This window comes from Tupaia chinensis, unplaced genomic scaffold (assembly GCF_000334495.1).
Source record: "Tupaia chinensis unplaced genomic scaffold, TupChi_1.0 Scaffold000046_3, whole genome shotgun sequence".
Lineage (NCBI taxonomy): Eukaryota > Metazoa > Chordata > Mammalia > Scandentia > Tupaiidae > Tupaia > Tupaia belangeri.
In genome coordinates this window covers 940153-957236 of record NW_006159504.1, presented here as the reverse complement: position 1 = coordinate 957236, position 17084 = coordinate 940153, and the positions used below count along the sequence as shown (strand labels likewise).

The following is a 17084-nucleotide window of genomic DNA, read 5'->3' as shown; positions in this document are numbered from 1 at the left end:
CCTGCTGAAAGCAGACAACCAAGAAAACGAAACACCTTACCAAAACAGAAATGCTTTGAAATGTACTTGGTAGAGAAGTCCATGTCAGTCAGGAAAAAAAGATCGTGTCGAGAAAGATCAAAAAGTATCTTTGAATACTATAGTCTTTTTATACTTTTATCAACGTTTTCAAGGTTTCCCCTTGGCCGCCAACTTATGAATTTCAGGAAATACAAGGCTGACTTAACCACTTCCTGGTCAGCCAGCCATCTTTGCCAAAAACCTGATGGTTGCCTAAGAATGCTGCAGTTGTGTTTTGGTTTTGAGGTAGAGAAAACAAAGAAATCAGTTACTGCCAAGTACTTCTGGACATGAGTAATCCTTTCAACTTCTGCTTTAAGAAGGGCTAGAATGATTACCCTTTTAAAACAATCACATGACAGTGATTCTGGCTGGTGACTAAGCAGAGCACGGGTTGAAATGGCATCACAAGATAATCCTCGGGTGGTTTAACCCTGTGGGGCACTCTTCCCCAGGCAAATGTGTCATGTGACTCCCGGCTCTGAGAAGCCTGGCTGTGCTGAGAACAGACAAGGAAACTAGAGATGGAAAGAACTGAAGTGATTTTGCTCCCAAGGCTCCATCTAGTGTGGAAGTCCTTCCAGGAGCCTGGAGGTCTGAGGCTGTCTTATGTGAAATGTGAAACACATAGTGGGGCAGAGGTGAGGGTCCTCCTTTCCTTTGCAAATGCTATGGGTCATCAGGAAAGTCATGATGCATTTCTGCATAGAAAAATACGTCATGGACTGCAGTAAGCTATACAGCCCAGCTGGGTGCTACTTTACAGTATGTTCATTCTACTCACTGAGGTTTATGCCTAGGGTCAGACTTGTGTTCATGGATATGTACATATCAGCTGCGCTTGCTATTGGAAGTATTTAGATTAATTAAGTTCATTACGAATAAATAAAAGGCACAGAAAGCAACCATGGATACCAGAGACAGTGTGGGAGTAGGGTGAGACACGGCAGAGGGTAAGGGATAGGGAATCAAGGATAGCAAAAACATCAGAATATACAGGAAACAAATGGAAAATTATTTGTTGACGATAACACGTATGTTGATGTGCTTGATTGATCTAATTTACAATGGATTCTCGATGGGAGATCTCATTTTGTTTGCTGTAATGATGTATAGTGAATGAATGTAAATAAATAAAAGAAACTAGGAAAAAAAGAAATAAACAAAAATAATAAAATAATGAAAGAAACAAACAAAAAAAAAAGAAAAACACGTCATGACTTTCTTGACAACCTAATAGATGAGATGCGAGAAATGGGTCAGTCATTTTAGCACTACCAAATGCCCATCACGGGACAGAAAACAAAATCAAATGAAAAAACATTAGAGCACTCTGAATTGAAGATTTGTATGTGGGTATAGAAGAGGAGGATGAGGGACAGATGGAGGAAGTCACTTCTTGGAAGCAACAGGGTGGACAGTGGGTGTGAAAGCAGCCCTGGCCAGGATTAGAGGTCTGGACAGCTGAGCGGCTGACAATCAAACACCAGCTTGGAAAACCAAAGGAAGGGAATCATGTTGGAAATATACACCTATGTCTTCCCCATCTCAAATTAGAAGAAGATAAAAGTAATCCGATTTCTTTTAAGGACAGTAGTTAAAACCAAATAACAACAGGTATTCGTCTTCAAGAGAACCCAAACAAGATGGTACAACACAGTCATCTCTGAGCAAAACAACAGGTTGTGTTTGTCTCCTCTTCAGAATCTTCAGAAACATGGCAGACAAACCACACGTACTCACATGTATTCTCCTCACACATTTACCTGGGGAATCGGCTATAGAAGCATTATAGCTGGAAGTCTGGGACAAACTTTTACACTTTGGGGTGATCCTTCGAGGATGTGGTGTCACGAACAGCTGTTTTGGCGTCTGCCCGAATTCTAAGATCTGGGTTAGCATGGCTACTTTCTCATCAGGATCTTCGATGCTTCAGGACAGAACACAAGGCATGGAGTGAACCTCTAGGTCCAAGTTCCTTGAAAGCACACACACACTTCAAATAACACAGTTCAACAGAAGAGAGTAAACCATGAGATATGATAACAAAGATCCCCTGGGATTATTTAAACCTCATCACAGATCTTTAGATAACTTTCCACAGCTCAGAAACTAACATGATAGTGAATAGATATAAGATATAATTTGTTTTTAAAGTTCCATATCCTTAACACTCTCAAAAAACTCAAAAAAATAAGTTAGACAAAAAGGGTTTTATAACTCGAGTAGCAATCCAATGTAGACATGTACATACCTGTTCAAGTTCACGCCTCCTTCATAGGTCAAGGGGTGAAATACTGAAAGAGAACCATAACATGTGATTAAAAGTTGCACTTTTCAGTTATATGATATACGTTATTCTGAACTTAATGATGTAAACCATGTGTTCAAATGGATTTTCACTTTGTAAAACATCCAAATTGCAATAAACGTCACCTTGAGTTACTATCTTCTCATGAGCATGAATCTAACTGGCAAGGTGGATGACCAGTCTCCGCAGTGGGTCTCGGGCAGCGACATCTGCCCCTCAGTGGGAGAACCCGCCATGGTGCTGGCTGGACCCTGCACTGCCATGTGAGCAGTCAGTCTACATCTCCAGCTTCGATTTCTTGTTAGCAACACTAACAGACTTGGGGGCAGGTAAGAATTGGAACGAAGGGGAGGTACATTGCTCTTGTTTTCTGTCTAATAGAAAAGAAACTGGAGCAGGAACTGAAGTCACTGTTTGATCATATTTTGATTTTCTCTTTAGAGGTTTTTGCTATAGGATGCGTGTGTGTGCCAGAAAGACAGAGAGAGACAGAGAGAAAGAAAGCAAGAAATCACCCACCCCCTCAGTGGGGGATAGCCATGCCACAATCCCTTCTCTTCCATTCTCCTCTCGAGATCTTGGGCACACATGCACATGCACCCTGCGTGAGTTTAAGCCACCGGGTCCAGGACGCGAACTGCGGTCGACTACATGGGAGTCCAGCGACATAGCCATTACGCTAACTGCTGGTCCTATATTTTGATTTTTTATCTAAAAAAGAATCCATTTCTCCATCCTGCCACAATTTTGGCACATACATACACACCTGGCTATCTGAGTTTAACTGAAATTACCGAATGGAATGGAGAGTATATGCCAACATCAAAAGACTTTAAAAGCAAAAGCGTCTGGGGACTACAGTGAGGTAGTTTGTCCAAGTGCCTCCTCCTCAGTTACTCGGTCTCTTACCACAGAGCCCGTGAGTACTGTTTTCTGATACAAGATGCTTCTGTTTCTGCAAAGAAACACGCTTGATTGCTCTGGCCTTGTTCTCTTTGTTGGCTTGTTTGCTTTCATCTCCACCAAATGCTAAAGGAAATTCAAATAATGTCACATACCATTATGGGCCCCGACAGCATCGCTCCCTTTTTGCTTGTAGCCAAATATTAGGTCAATCCACTCATGAAGGTGCTCTGACACATAGTTGCTTTCCAGCGCCTCTTTGCTCTTCTGCAGAAAATCCTCCGGGCCTGTCAGTTTAGACTCAATCAGAACATCATGAAGTCTCATTTTATTTTCTCCTATTTTTTTTTGTCTATCCCCATGTAGATAAAGTGTCTACTATAGGCAAGAGGTACACATTTCTTATGCAAGGTGTTTTTCCCCACCATCATGTAATATACAAGTTTTTATCGGGAAGGAGAAACATGGAAAGAATCATTTTCAGAACATTTAGGTCTTTCAAATACAATGTTTTCAAGTATGAATGTTTTCATATCACAGACTCATAGAATATTGTTCATTTGGAAAAGGAGTGATATTGCCTCATTTAGATAGGGAATCATGTTAAGAAATCAAAGCAACAGAGTAACAATTCTGTATGTGACACAGGACCTCCAAGATGGTACTCACTTGCAGCCCAAGGGGGAAGTTCCACATCTTCCACCATCTGCCCTCCTTGTCTTTTTCCCAAATCCAACTTCAGACTATTGACTAAGAAGCTGACATCATCCCCATAGAATTCTGGAATCAACTGAAAGTGTCAGGGGAAATAAAAAAGAACAGCAACAAACATTTTTTAAAACAATCAGAAACCACAAGCTTAGTGAATCATGACCTCTATCAATTGCTTACCTCTTTAAAGTCTGTTGCACCATCCAAACAATTTTTCCAAGTTTCTGCAATACTACATAGGAAAGAAAGAGGCTCACTTAATTTTAATTTTGTTTTGTTTTGTTGTTTGAGAGAGATTTTTGCTATAGGGCATGTGTGCTCACCGACAGAGAGACAGAAAGTGAGAAATCACTTCCCGGGGGGATGGCCACACCACACTCCCTTCTCCATTCTCCTCTCAGGATTTTAGGAATGCATGCACACCCTGCCCAGCATGAGTTTCAAGTCACTAGGTCCGAGACTCGAACCACGATCGACTACGTGAGAGTCCAGCAACATAACCATTACGTCATCTGCTGGATCTGGGTCACTTGATTTGAAATCTAAGTTCTGAAAACAGCAGCAGCACCTCCTATGTACCTAAACCTAGACTATCACATTTTCTCATTCACTCTTGGTTCTCAGCATCCATTCAAGTTTTCTCCTTTGACAGAAGAGAAAAGGGGGGCCCCGGGAGTTTTGGGGCTTGTCTGTGATCACACAGGAGTGGCTGTGAGTCGTGGCCCACACCATTTGCCACCACGTATGTGCTGCACTGTGCAAGGGCCAAATGGAGGTAGCAGCTCCATGATGGAAGGAGAGCCAACTACTTTAACAGCTCGTTTCAAAGGAGTTCTAAATGGATAAGTGGGGAGCTCAGAAAAAGATACTACACCGATTTGAACATCCCCAAGAAGCTGTATTCAATTCTTAGCAGCATTATTAAGAATAATAAAATGCTAGAGAGGACCTAGATGCCCAACCACAGAGAAAAATAGTGGAAATAAATTGTGGCATATGCTAGAATATGAAACAATAATTAAAAAAATCATTGCTTTGAAGTCACTAATAATATGGTGCAAACCGAAAGATGTACTATTAGAGTAACAAAAGGTAGAGCTGCAAACTGTATTTAAAACATATTTTCACATTCACGCACATCCCCCTCAAGAAAAGCCTGAAAGGTGTAGGTATAACGATTATTTTTTGTATTTCTTTACAGTTTTGTATCATAAAACACACCATACATATATAATCAGGAAGTTTGCAAAATGGTAAGTGAGGCATTGATATCGAACCTGTTGAACATCCGGTCTGCATTATCAAATCTTCCGTTCTGTAGGCACAGCATATGTTCTGGTGCTAGAAGGGGAGAGGCCAGAGTGATGTCAGAGCACAGAGCCTTTCGGTATCCAAGTGAAACGCGATTTCATAGAGGCACAGGGCTCTTACCAATCCTGACGAGATAGAAGAGCACGTAGCCTGGGGAAGAGTAGTGACTCCCATACATGAACTTCGGCTCGGGCATCTCCTGGTAGCGTGTCTACAGCACAGGAAAAAAGTAACGTAAGTGTCAGCTCTAAAATAACAACCGATTCAAGCAGTAAGGCCTACACTGAACCATGGCCTGGCCACCCTGGATTCTTTCATTTCTTTCTTAGTAAGGAAAGAAGGTAAGATGGCAAGGAAATAGGTGACCATACAGCATTCCTGGGACGTGTTTTGCTTTTCTTGGCCTAGTGGTGGCTAGGTTGGGGCTGGATGAAACGGAACTCATTTCATGTCTGCTGTGCAGTTAACTGCAGAGTACCTTCATGGAAATCATTCCAAAAACCTGTAAACATGTCACCCTCCTGTCTCTGAATTGTAGGCAACAGATGCAAATAGTGAGCAGCTGGTAATACATTCATGGCGGGGAAAGAAGAAAAAAGACAGTGCATAGAGTCACGGAGTCCCTCTGCTGTGGCCCTTGGAGAAATGACTTTCCATTACTATAAAAATGTCGGCTCATGATGTGGCCAAGAAACCAGGAATCCGTACGTGCACCTACCAGGAGTCTCTCCAGCCGTTCCTGATTTAGGGCTCCCACCGGCTTACTAAGATCCCGGAAGGTTCCTGGGTCTGACAAATCTATAAATGTAAATGAACAATTTCAGTTTGTATTTACACCATTATTTCCTGAACTGATTCAAGTGTACATATTTATTTCTACAAAGTAAATAGTTTTTAAAAAATTGAGACATATTCACGAGGATTGTATATCTGTTGGTTGTCTATATTCTACATAGTTGTAAAGAAAAGGTTAGACCTTTGTAGGTTTCAATTAGCAGCATCTCCTTAAGAGTTAGATTCCTACAGGGCCGGCTCATAGCCTGGTGGTTAAGGAAGCTGGCTCCCACATGGTTTGACTCCTAGAGCAGATGCCTTGAAAAGCCCACTAGGCACAGGTGTATGCATGCAAAAAATCCCAAAAGCAAGTAGAGAAGGGGAGAAATGATTGCACGGTGACCACGCTCCATGGGGTGAGGGGTCCTTTCTCCCCTCTCCCTCCTCGCTGGCAAACACATATGCAAATTAAAAAGCAAACAGAAAAAGTAATATGACAATGCCCTGAATGTTAATCTTAGTAAAAAGAACTACTGTTTTTAAAAAATAATAAAAACTATATCCCAAGTAAAACAAGAGGAAAAAAACCGTAAACTTAAAAAAAAGGGGACCAGCAGATGGCATAATGGTTATGTCGCTAGACCTCCATATAGTCGACTACAGTTTGAATCCTGGACCTAGCAGCTTAAAACTCATGCGAGGCACGTGTGCATGCATACCCAAAATCTCAAGAGGAGAATGGAGTAGGGACTGCAGTGTGGCCATCCCCCTTAGGGGGTAATTTCTCACTTTCTGTCTCTCCGGTGAGAGCATGCACCCTATAGCAAAAAACTCTTTAAAAAAAAAAAAGCCTACTAAGATTTACTTCTAAGTCTATTATAGTGAATATTTTGTGTGATAGTAGTATGATTTAAGAACTGAGGATCTGAATATTATCATAGAAATAAAAGCTCATGTTCCTAGAAAATCTATGAACTCTTTCACAATTAAAAGGGTTCAATTTAGTGAATTTCAAAAGAAACTAAGTGTACACAATATATAATTTAAAAATATTACAAAATAAAATTATAATATGATCACTTTTATAAAAATAATAAGAGGGAACAAGAAAGAAGTACATGTGCCACAAAGTAAAAATGGTTACTTCTCAGTAAAGAATTGTGGACAGGATCAACAGCTGGCATGGAGGTTAAGGCTCTGGATCCCACATGGTTGACTGTGCAGTTTGAGTCTGGAACTGGTGGCTTTAAAAATCACACTGGGCGCGTGTGTGTGCATGCCCAAAATCCCAAGAGGAGAATGGAGGAGAAGTGACTGTGGTGTGGTCATCCTCCTAGGAAATGATTTCTCACTTTCCCGGTGTGGTTGGTGTGTGTGTTTGTGTGTGTGTGTGTCTGTGTATGTATGGCACTCTGCCTCTATAGCAAAACTAAAAACCAAAACCCAAGCATTTTGGATAATTTTTCTTTTCTTTTTTTTTTCTTTGTCCAGCTGCTAGAGGGTGAGTGTGTTTGCCATAGAAAGAGAGAAAGACAGAGAGAGAACCCCTCCCCCACACTGGGGCATGGTTATGCCAGTCATTTTTCCTCCATTTCTCCATCCTGTCAAGATGTTGGACATGGTGCACATGTACTCGGCCTGCTTTTCAAGCCACCAGGATGGGAATTCAAATTGTAGCCAGCCATGTGGCATCCAGCTCCCTATGCACAGGGCTTAACCGCTGCACTATCAGGCTAACCCTATTTCTTTTGATGAATTCCTTCTTTGATTAAATGTTTTATAATGAATAGTTTTTTCTTTTCCTAATCATCTATTTTATCTGGATTAAAACTATTTATATATGTTGTGTGTGCCCTTCAAGAAGTATGATGGAGAAACCACATTAAAAAAAAACTTACAAAATTTATGTAACATTACTCTATGGAATACTACTCAGCCATACACAAACCAACACGATCCTGCCATTTGATAGAAAGTGGATGAATATGGAAGATTTATTGCTGAGTGAAGCAATTCAGGCTATGAAAGAGAGACACTGTATATCTCCACTTAATATATACTGACTGTCTGCACTCCATGGCAAAAACAGAAAGATTAGAGTATATAAAAACATGGAAAATTGTTATAGCTACTGCAGACAGTGTGGGAAGAGGGTGGGAGAAAGTGAGAGTGTGATAAAAGAAATTAAGAAGAAAAATAGAGAGGCAAGACATTTATGGGACACAGAAATGGATTGTTATCTGCTGATAATAACACGTGGGACCAGCACATGACATAATGGTCATGTCACTGGACTCCCATGTCGTCAACCGTGGTTCGAGTCTTGGACCCAGTGGCTTAATACCCAAGCTGGGCACATGTGAGTACATGCCCAAACTCCTGAGAGGCGAATGGAGAAGAAGGGACTGAAGCATGGTCAGCCCCTCTTTGGGGTGATTTTTCACTTTCTGTCTCTCTGTCTCTCCAGCGAGCACACATGCCCCATAGCAAAAACAAAAAACGAAATAAAAAAAATTCTCTCTCTCTCAAAAAAAAAGATGATAATGTGTACAGTATCCTCAGCTGGACTGGTGTGAGGTGTATTTGTGTTGGATAAATTCACTTTATAAGCCAAATGATAAGACAGTGACTGAATGTATAAAATAAGTTATAAAAAAAAAAGTGACACCCAGTACATCAGAAAGGAAATTGGGAATCTTTAGTAATAAAACTGAAGAGCTCTAATTTGCTCATATATTATATCATGATTCTAAAACAAAATTCATTCTCTCCTTTAAAAACAATGATGACCATTCCCAACTCAGGTTGTCAGAACCATGCACGGTACTCACCTAGCTCTGAGCTACAGTAATCGTTGATTATCCATGGGAACACGGGATACTGGGACAGGTCGTTGCAGCTGCGGTCGGCCAGGTTGTTGAGGTGGAGCAGGTACTGGTAGTTGGAGAGGTGCCCTCGCTGCCACTGCAGCATGTAGGTCTCGGCAGAGTGCTCTGCAACGTGGTGCTCTGCGGACGAGGACGCGCCAGCTGTCACTTAACTTTGCAAATGGTGGCTAATTTTTACTTAGTATATCACAACTAGCTGCTTCAAATGTAGACCCTTCCATGCATTCTTGAAAGAGACTTTTTTTTTCTTTTTAAGTTTTTGCCGTAGGGTGGCATGTGCTCCCCACAGAGAGATTGAGAGAGAGACAGAGAGAGAGAGAGTGAGCAAGCTGCCAAGTTCGAGAGTCGAACCTTGGTCGGCCATGTGGGAATTCCAACACTTTAACCACCACGCCACTTGCTGGCCCCGATTCTTATTTATTCTTAATTACTTTAACCAAGTCTCTCTTACATTCAGCTATAGAAAAGGGCTTTAAAAAAAATCAAAGCACTGGGAACCAGCAGTTAGCGTAATGGCTATGTCGCTGGACTCCCACATAGTCGACCGCGGTTCATGTCCCGGACCCGGTGGCTTAAAGCTCACGCCGGGCGCGTGTGTGTGCGTGCCCAAGATCCCGAGAGGAGAATGGAGGAGAAGGGATTGCAGCCTGACCATCCCCCCTGGGGGGTGATTTCTCGCTTTCTGTCTCTATGTCTCTCTCTGTCTGTCTGGAGAGCACACGCGCCCTATAGTGAAAAACCTCTCCAAAAAAAAAAAAAAAAAAAAAAGCAAAGCACTTTCCCCCTCATATTCCACTCTTGAAGGACCTCAGAAAATGTACAAACAATCTTAGGAGTAAATACAAAAGACAGATGTTTCAGATCATGACTTGAGATTTTAGGAATGACTGTGAAAGTGCTTTAATCTTGTTACAGTTCAAAAAATAATACTAGAAACATCAAATCAGGAGGCAAGAAGCCAAGGTACACTTGTACCAATGCTATGCTTGTGCATCAAGGTACCCTCAATAGCTTCGTGTGTGAAGAAGAAAACAAGAACTGCAAACTTCCTATAAAATAAAACATGCTCATTATTGAAAATAAACTATTCCCCTGGAGGGAAAAATCCCATTCTCAGGGAAGATGCACTACACTAAATAGCTCATAAATGGTTTTATTAAACTAGAACAGCAAACAAAATTAAGATCTTACTAATAAAAGAGAAAAACGTTTAATAGACACATCAATGAAAAGTTAACTGTAGATGATAATGTACATGGTAATATCTTTGACTTGGCTGATATTCACTATCAGTCCTATTCATGCTGGGAAAAACTATGCCAGACACTGTAAAGATACACAGTGATTACACATAAATTATATATATATGTATATATATGTGTGTGTGTGTGTGTGTGTGTGCGTGTGTATAAACAGACATAAAAGAAACGTGAAGTGGAAAAAAAATCAATGTAATAGCGGTGGTATCATGGATGTTTACATATGCCTAAACGCTTCAAATTATACTCATTTAATATATGCAGTTCTTTGTGTATTAATTACATCTCAATAAAGCTATTAAAAATAAAAATTTTTAGAAAACCCCAACATCCATTTTAGAAAACCATTCTACTCTAGCCATTTGGCAACTTTGTAAATAAGAATTCAATTTTGCCATGCAACTTGATTAAAAAAAAAAAAAGTGTGTTTAAAAGAGAAACATACAGGCCAGCAGGTGGTGTGGTGGTTAGATGCTGGATTCCCACAGGCCAAGCTCTGTTCAAGTCTCAGACCTGACAGCTTGAAAGTCACACTGGGAACCAGCAGATGGCATAATGGTTACGTCACTGGACTCACACGTAGCCAACCACAGTTCAAGTCCCAGACCTGGTGTCTTACACCTCAACCTGGGTGCATGCCCAAAATCCCCAAAGGAGAATGCAGAAGAAGGGTCTGCAGTGTGGCCATCCCCACCCCCCCGGGTGGGGGGGTGATTTCTTGCTTTCTGTTTCTTTGTCTCTTTCTTTCCGGCAATTGCATGTGCCCCAAATCCCGAGAAAATGGAGGAGAAGGGATTGTAGTGTTGCTTTCCTCCCTAGAGGGTGATTTCTTACTTTCTTTCTCTTTGTCTCTCTCCAGTGAGCACATGCGCCTTACTGCAAAAGATTAAAAGCAAATAAAAAACTAAAAAAGTGTCTTCTCCCTAGTAAAAGTGGGAAAATTCACATTTTCCATGAAAGATGGAGGAATTCGAGTCCAAAGGTCCTACACTGAGCACAGGAGGTGCACGTGTTCTGTTTGCATTGTTTCTGGCTTTGTGATTAAGACCAGAGTCAAGGACCACAGACACATAACTGGGTAACTGTCTCACATTAAGAAATTAAGAGGCCCAGCCTTGGTAGTGCAAGCTGTTGGGTGCATTGCTCAAAAATGGGGCCATGTGGCAGGCCCAGTGTGGTTCCTGGACCAACCTGAACAACCTGGGTGTGGAAGTGTGCACCTGTGGTCTTAGCTAACTGGGAGGCGGGGCCGGGACTATGGCATGGCAAGACCCTCTGTACAAAAATACCTGTCTCTCTCAGGAAAAAGAAAAAGATACTGAATCTTAGTTTTCATAAACTAATATAAGACATGACTAAGCACAAAAATATTTAGGTGGATTTTTCAACATTCATTCAATATAGAGGCCACTGAAATATAAAAAAAAAAATTGACCTATTTTGCCAAGAGTTTTTAAAACACACAATTAGAATGAGCTATTGCAAAAGTGAATGTATATTTCTCTTAGTTTTTAAAATATCTTGGCAACTACAGTTTGTAATGAGAAGAAATAAGCAAGAGGCAATTCCAGATATAGCACATTTCTCGTCGTACATTCCAAGCCCAGCTCCTTTAGGAGCTGAACTACCTTTTCGTGAACAGATACAGGAAGAGCGAACACCACACCTAGATACGTCGCCATATAAAAGTAGAGGTCATCTCTATCTTGAGGTTCATAGAACTTCAGGTAGATGTCGGAACACAGATCATCTTCTGTGCAAAATACTTCCAAGCCCTGGAAATTCAGAGAGGAAAGAATAAAGCATGGTGTCATCTTGCAGTCCTGACAGAAGTACATAATTACTAAAGCCTTTCAATGAAGTATCTGCCATTCTAATGTTTAGACTTTGTATTCATACTTTCCCTCTATAAATACGATTTGGTGATAATTAGATGGGTTTTCAAAAGGCTAATAGAAAGTGCATATTATAAAAAATTATTCACGAATGCCAATTTTGTCCATCAAAATGAACTCGTACGTCCATTCCATTTTTCCGGGTACTTTGGGAAGTCTCCTTGTACGTTGCGTTAACAAACTTCCTGAGAACAAGACAGTATCTCAGCTAAACGCTGTAAAATGCTCCTTTGGTGCTGAATGTTTTTACTGACAGTAGTTCTTAGATACTTATTATTTTGAAATTCGAAATGAACTTATCCATCTCCTCACATTTATTCTTCAAACATAAATGCTTAGGTTTCTTTTATAAATGAAATATTACTTATGTATTGCTAATAAATCGACAATTTAATGAGCCATTTAATTAATAAGTTACAATTATGTTTAATAAAATGATGAACTTTGTGAGTATTGTGCTTGTAAGGCTGAGACAGAACAGGAATAGACAGAGAAAGGAGGAGGCCCAGAGTTGTCCTTGGTCAAATACCAGCTCTGACCAGGAAACCGGGGATGTTAACTCCCAAAGTCTCAATTTCTGTCTATAAAATAGGACATTATCTACCTTACAGGGTTTGTGATGGAAAATAACTAAATGATTGCATGTGAATTGCTTGGCACATGGAAGGCCCTTGACAACTGATGTTAATTACCTCCTTTTCTGACTGTACCTCTATCCCAAAGGAGGAGACGTTTAACAGTATGTTTCCCTAACCTTCTCTTAGCATTGAAAATGGAGGCTGTTCTTTAAGAAAAATAGGCAGCAAGACAGTTAAATCTCACAAGTTAAAAAGCACAAAAATTAGATGATTAAAGTTCCACAATGCTTTTGTAATGCCGCCAAATTAATGGTTAATTTTCAAAGGATAAGAAAATGAATTTACACTGATGCCAAATTAAAAATACCTTGGAATCACATCTTTACAGGATCTGATTTCTGAAATAAGACAAACCTACACTGGGGTGATGCTTACTCAGGGGAACGGTGAGAAGAAACACCCACATGGTTTAAACGGTCATTCTGTCCCCTTCTCTTACATAGGTCAACCTCATGTAAGTTAACTGTGAACGCACTGTAGTTCTCCTGAAGAGTCATTCCAGCCCTAACTTGGACACCGAGCTGTGGGACAGGAGGTGGCGAGTGGCACTGGACTGGCTCTGCATACCTAAGTCCAGTGAGAATGCAGAAGCGAGACTCTCCAGGATACTCTAGCCCTCTTACTGTCTCTGCAGCAGAACCTCCTACCCACAGAAAGGAGTTATTCCTTTATCAATTTCTAGCTTTTCCACATATAAAGAACAGCAAGAATCAGAGTTCATTTGCTTGCAAGGTAACACACTGGCACTGTCAGGCATGGTCTTGAACCTCTGGCTAAACTGTAGGCCTGAGGATCATTCACCCCGCTCGGCTGCCCCCATGGACTCACCAAGGGCATGAGGCCGTGCCTCCTTTTGTAAATGCGGCGGACATCACGGAGTGTTATCTGGACCACAGGTTTCTTTAAAAGTAGAAAGACAATCTCAAACATCAACAGTCTGACACAAGAAGAGGCTGTTCTTCAGTATCAAAAAGGGGGAAAAAGGAGCCCAAATCTCGCCTTCATTACAAGAGAACAACCTGTAGGGGAGATCATGGAACAGGCAGATCTGGCAGAGCTGGTGCAACTTCCGCTCTGCCATATCCATGACCTTGGGAACGTTCTGAGCCGCAGCTAGAACCCCCCAGGGATCACTCATCTGTCTTTCAGGCTATTACAAGACGCGGATGATAAAGGACATAAATACACTGGCATGGGCAACTCCCAGAAGTTCTGCTATCTTACAGGCCGAGGCTTTGCTTAGACTGGCACACATCATTTCGTTGTTTGTTTTGAGTCCTGCCTTTTATCTCCTTAAAAATTACAGTGTATTCAGACTACTGCGGAAAGTAGGGCATTGACAAATCTTCTTTCTTAATGAGGAAGACAATTTTGGGAGGTCAGACGGCAGCACAGCGGTAACATGGGAAGGCCCTGGGTTCTCATCCCAGCTGCTGGCTGTGCATGCTGGGCACATGCACGTCTGCCCATGGTCCAGGCTGGCTGGGGCTGGGTCGCAGCGAGAGCACCCCGATGGAGGTGCCTCTCTCTCTCTTTCTTCCTTTCTCTCTCTCACAAGAAACAGATCAACTTTTGGGACCAGCAGTTAGTGTAATGGCTGTGTCACTGGACTCCCATGTAGTCAACCGTGGTTCAAGTCCCGGCCCCAGTGGTTTAAACTCCCACTGGGCACATCTGCATGCATGCCTAAGATCCCGAGAGAATGATGGAGAAGGGATTGTGGTGTGGCCGTCCCCCCACCCCGCCCCGGGGGGGTGATTTATCACCTTCTGTCTCTCTGTCTCTCTCTCTCTGGCGAGCGCACATGCCCTATAACAAAAATCTCTCCAAAAAAAAAAAAAAAGAAACAGATTGACTTTTTAATAAAAGAAAATTGTCTTGCTTCTCTAGAGCTTTGAAACAGGCACAAGAGAAGGACGAGGTTAGAAGGAGGACTGAGGCTGACTAAACACTGCTCCTCCCAAGTGCAAGCGGTAAAAGACTCTGAAGAGGACAGGTTGTGGGACAGTGGAAATGGCCCTGAGGATCCCAAGTCAGTCTTGGGAGCTCCTGGCAAAGATCCTGGCCCTGAAATTTGGGATAAGTTCTCACGACATGGATCCTGAGGATATGGCACAAATGTAAGCACGGTCTGCAAGCTTTCTGACCACAGCAACAGTGACAGCCATGCCCATTTATCCCATCCTCGTGAGCATCTGGTGAGCGTGCCTCACCACCTAGTGGACAGGCTCGCTATAGCATCATCTGTCACTCAAGTGGCCTTGCTTCCATGCCACAAAATGACCAGCCCAGAGCTTTTCCAGGGTTTAGCTCTCTACGGCAGAAAGCACTGCTGATCCTTTGAGCTGCCCTGCCGATGGCCCACTGTACTACCAGAGTGTGTCAGGATTTCTGTTCTTTCAGTGAACTTCTCCGGAAGGTGCCAGATCTAGATCAGCAACAAAGCCTTTCAAGTTTTGGTGCAGAAATCTGAGTTGAATCTTTTCTTTCTGGCCTAGCAAGTTTAATGTCACTGTGAAAGAGAAGGATGATCCCAAGACTGTAGAGGGAGCCCTCTGGCTGTACATGGCAGTGTTTCTCCACACGCCTCTGTGCCAGCAGACAGAGGACCAGTCCCCACTGCTTCTCCCAGAGAGATCCAGATCTACTGATCTGGTTGATAATGAAGGAGAAATGAGAAATTGCAACAAATATGTACAGATAAGCAAACATACAGAAAACATTCGATTCTTTTTAATCATAGGTACATTTCACTGGTCTCTTCGGTGAGAGAGCTGTAAGTCTAGAGGGAAGGTATCAGTCTCTACTTTCTGACCCTTTGCTAAAGAAGGCAGGCAGTGTTGAGTGTGTGCCCAGAGACTGCAGGTAGGTCACTGACCTCAAGCATGGGTGGCTGTGAACCAGGGTCATGTGGGGAGCCTGTGAGGTACAGCTGCTGGGCTTTTGGGCCTCGCCAGAATGCGAGGTCCCTGCAGTGGTGAAGTTGAGCTCCTGGTAAGAGACCTTACACACAGAGGGAGGCCCACACCTGTCCCTGGGGTCCACGTACCGGGTACCCATTGAGAGGCTGAAAGTACAGGTTTGTGTCAGTGATGCACACGTGTCCGGGATTTGTCACCAGGGGCGTCACCATTTCTGCTTTGCATTCCATGTGCAGTTTTTCAGAAACACTCTGGAACCTGAAAATAAGTTTTTCAGCAAAAGCAAGAAAAATCAGAAACGGATCTACTCTCTAGGATTATCTAAGGAAGCTATAGTGTGACTTTGCATGACATTTGTCTAAACACTCACTACATTTAATACAAGAAAAACTGGGACCAGCAGTTAGCATAATGGCTATGTCGCTGGACTCCCATGTAGTCGACCACAGTTCATGTCCTGGACCCAGTGGCTTAAAACTCACGCCAGAGGCACTCAAAGATTCAGTCCCAAGAAATACAGAGGACCCCAAATAGAATCAACCTAGGAAGATCTTCTCCAAGGCACATTATAGCCAGATTGACCAAGACCACAGACAAAGACAAGATATTAAGACTGGCAAGAGAGAAACGGCAAGTTACCTACAATGGATATCCCATCAGATTAACAGCAGACCTCTCATCGGAAACAATGCGAGCAAGGAAAGAATGGGAAAATATATTCAAAGTGTTAGGGGAAAAGCAATTTCATCTGAGAATATTGTACCTGGCCGGATTATCCTTCATATGGGAAGAAAAGACACGAACATTCCCAGATAAACAAAACCTGAAAGAATTTACCAGCACCAGACCAGATCTCCAAGAAGTTCTTAAGGGAGTGCTATGTCAGTAAAATTAAATGCAGACACACAGAAATAAGAGTTCAAAAACTAAGAAAATGGGCAACTTAATTGTAGGGACAATGTCTGGAGATGAATATTATATCCCAGAATTCAATCCGGAAGATCGAACCACAACAGAAGAAAGATTAAGTACATGAAATTAAACTGATGAAACAACATTCTGTGACTTGACTAAATATTGCTGCTTCTCTTCTAAGCTTTGTTGTCTGGTTTTAAAGGATTTTTGTCCTGTCTTGAGCTGTCGGTAGGTTCATGCACCTACTATTTGAACAGAATACTAACCTGTTTCTAGGCTCTAAGTTTCAAGGAAATATCGTTACCAGGTCAAAACTGTTTTTCTTGACATTACCAGCTTAACTTGCTATTGAAAGTAGTTAGATTACTTATGATATTGTGTGGTCAACAAAATGTTGGGGGAAAAGGAAAAGAAAAGTTTCAGGAGGAAAAAAAACAGTAAAACTGTTCTTATCGAAATAAAAAAAAAATGCATATTTGATGACTGCAGTAAGCTATA

At 41.9% G+C, this 17084-nt stretch overlaps 1 protein-coding gene across 1 annotated transcript in view; it reads right to left on the bottom strand.

Moving 5' to 3' along the window:
* Nucleotides 1–17084, bottom strand: part of NSMAF (neutral sphingomyelinase activation associated factor) — a gene marked incomplete at its 5' end in the record, with an annotated part of 59215 nt that overhangs the window by 14620 nt on the left and 27511 nt on the right. Inside the window, 12 exon segments of the mRNA XM_014589925.2 lie at nucleotides 1827–1990; nucleotides 2315–2357; nucleotides 3430–3561; nucleotides 3944–4064; nucleotides 4166–4217; nucleotides 5263–5326; nucleotides 5417–5507; nucleotides 6015–6094; nucleotides 8902–9078; nucleotides 11884–11992; nucleotides 13579–13650; nucleotides 15800–15929. Of these exon segments, the coding sequence (XP_014445411.1) occupies nucleotides 1827–1990; nucleotides 2315–2357; nucleotides 3430–3561; nucleotides 3944–4064; nucleotides 4166–4217; nucleotides 5263–5326; nucleotides 5417–5507; nucleotides 6015–6094; nucleotides 8902–9078; nucleotides 11884–11992; nucleotides 13579–13650; nucleotides 15800–15929 (1235 nt within the window).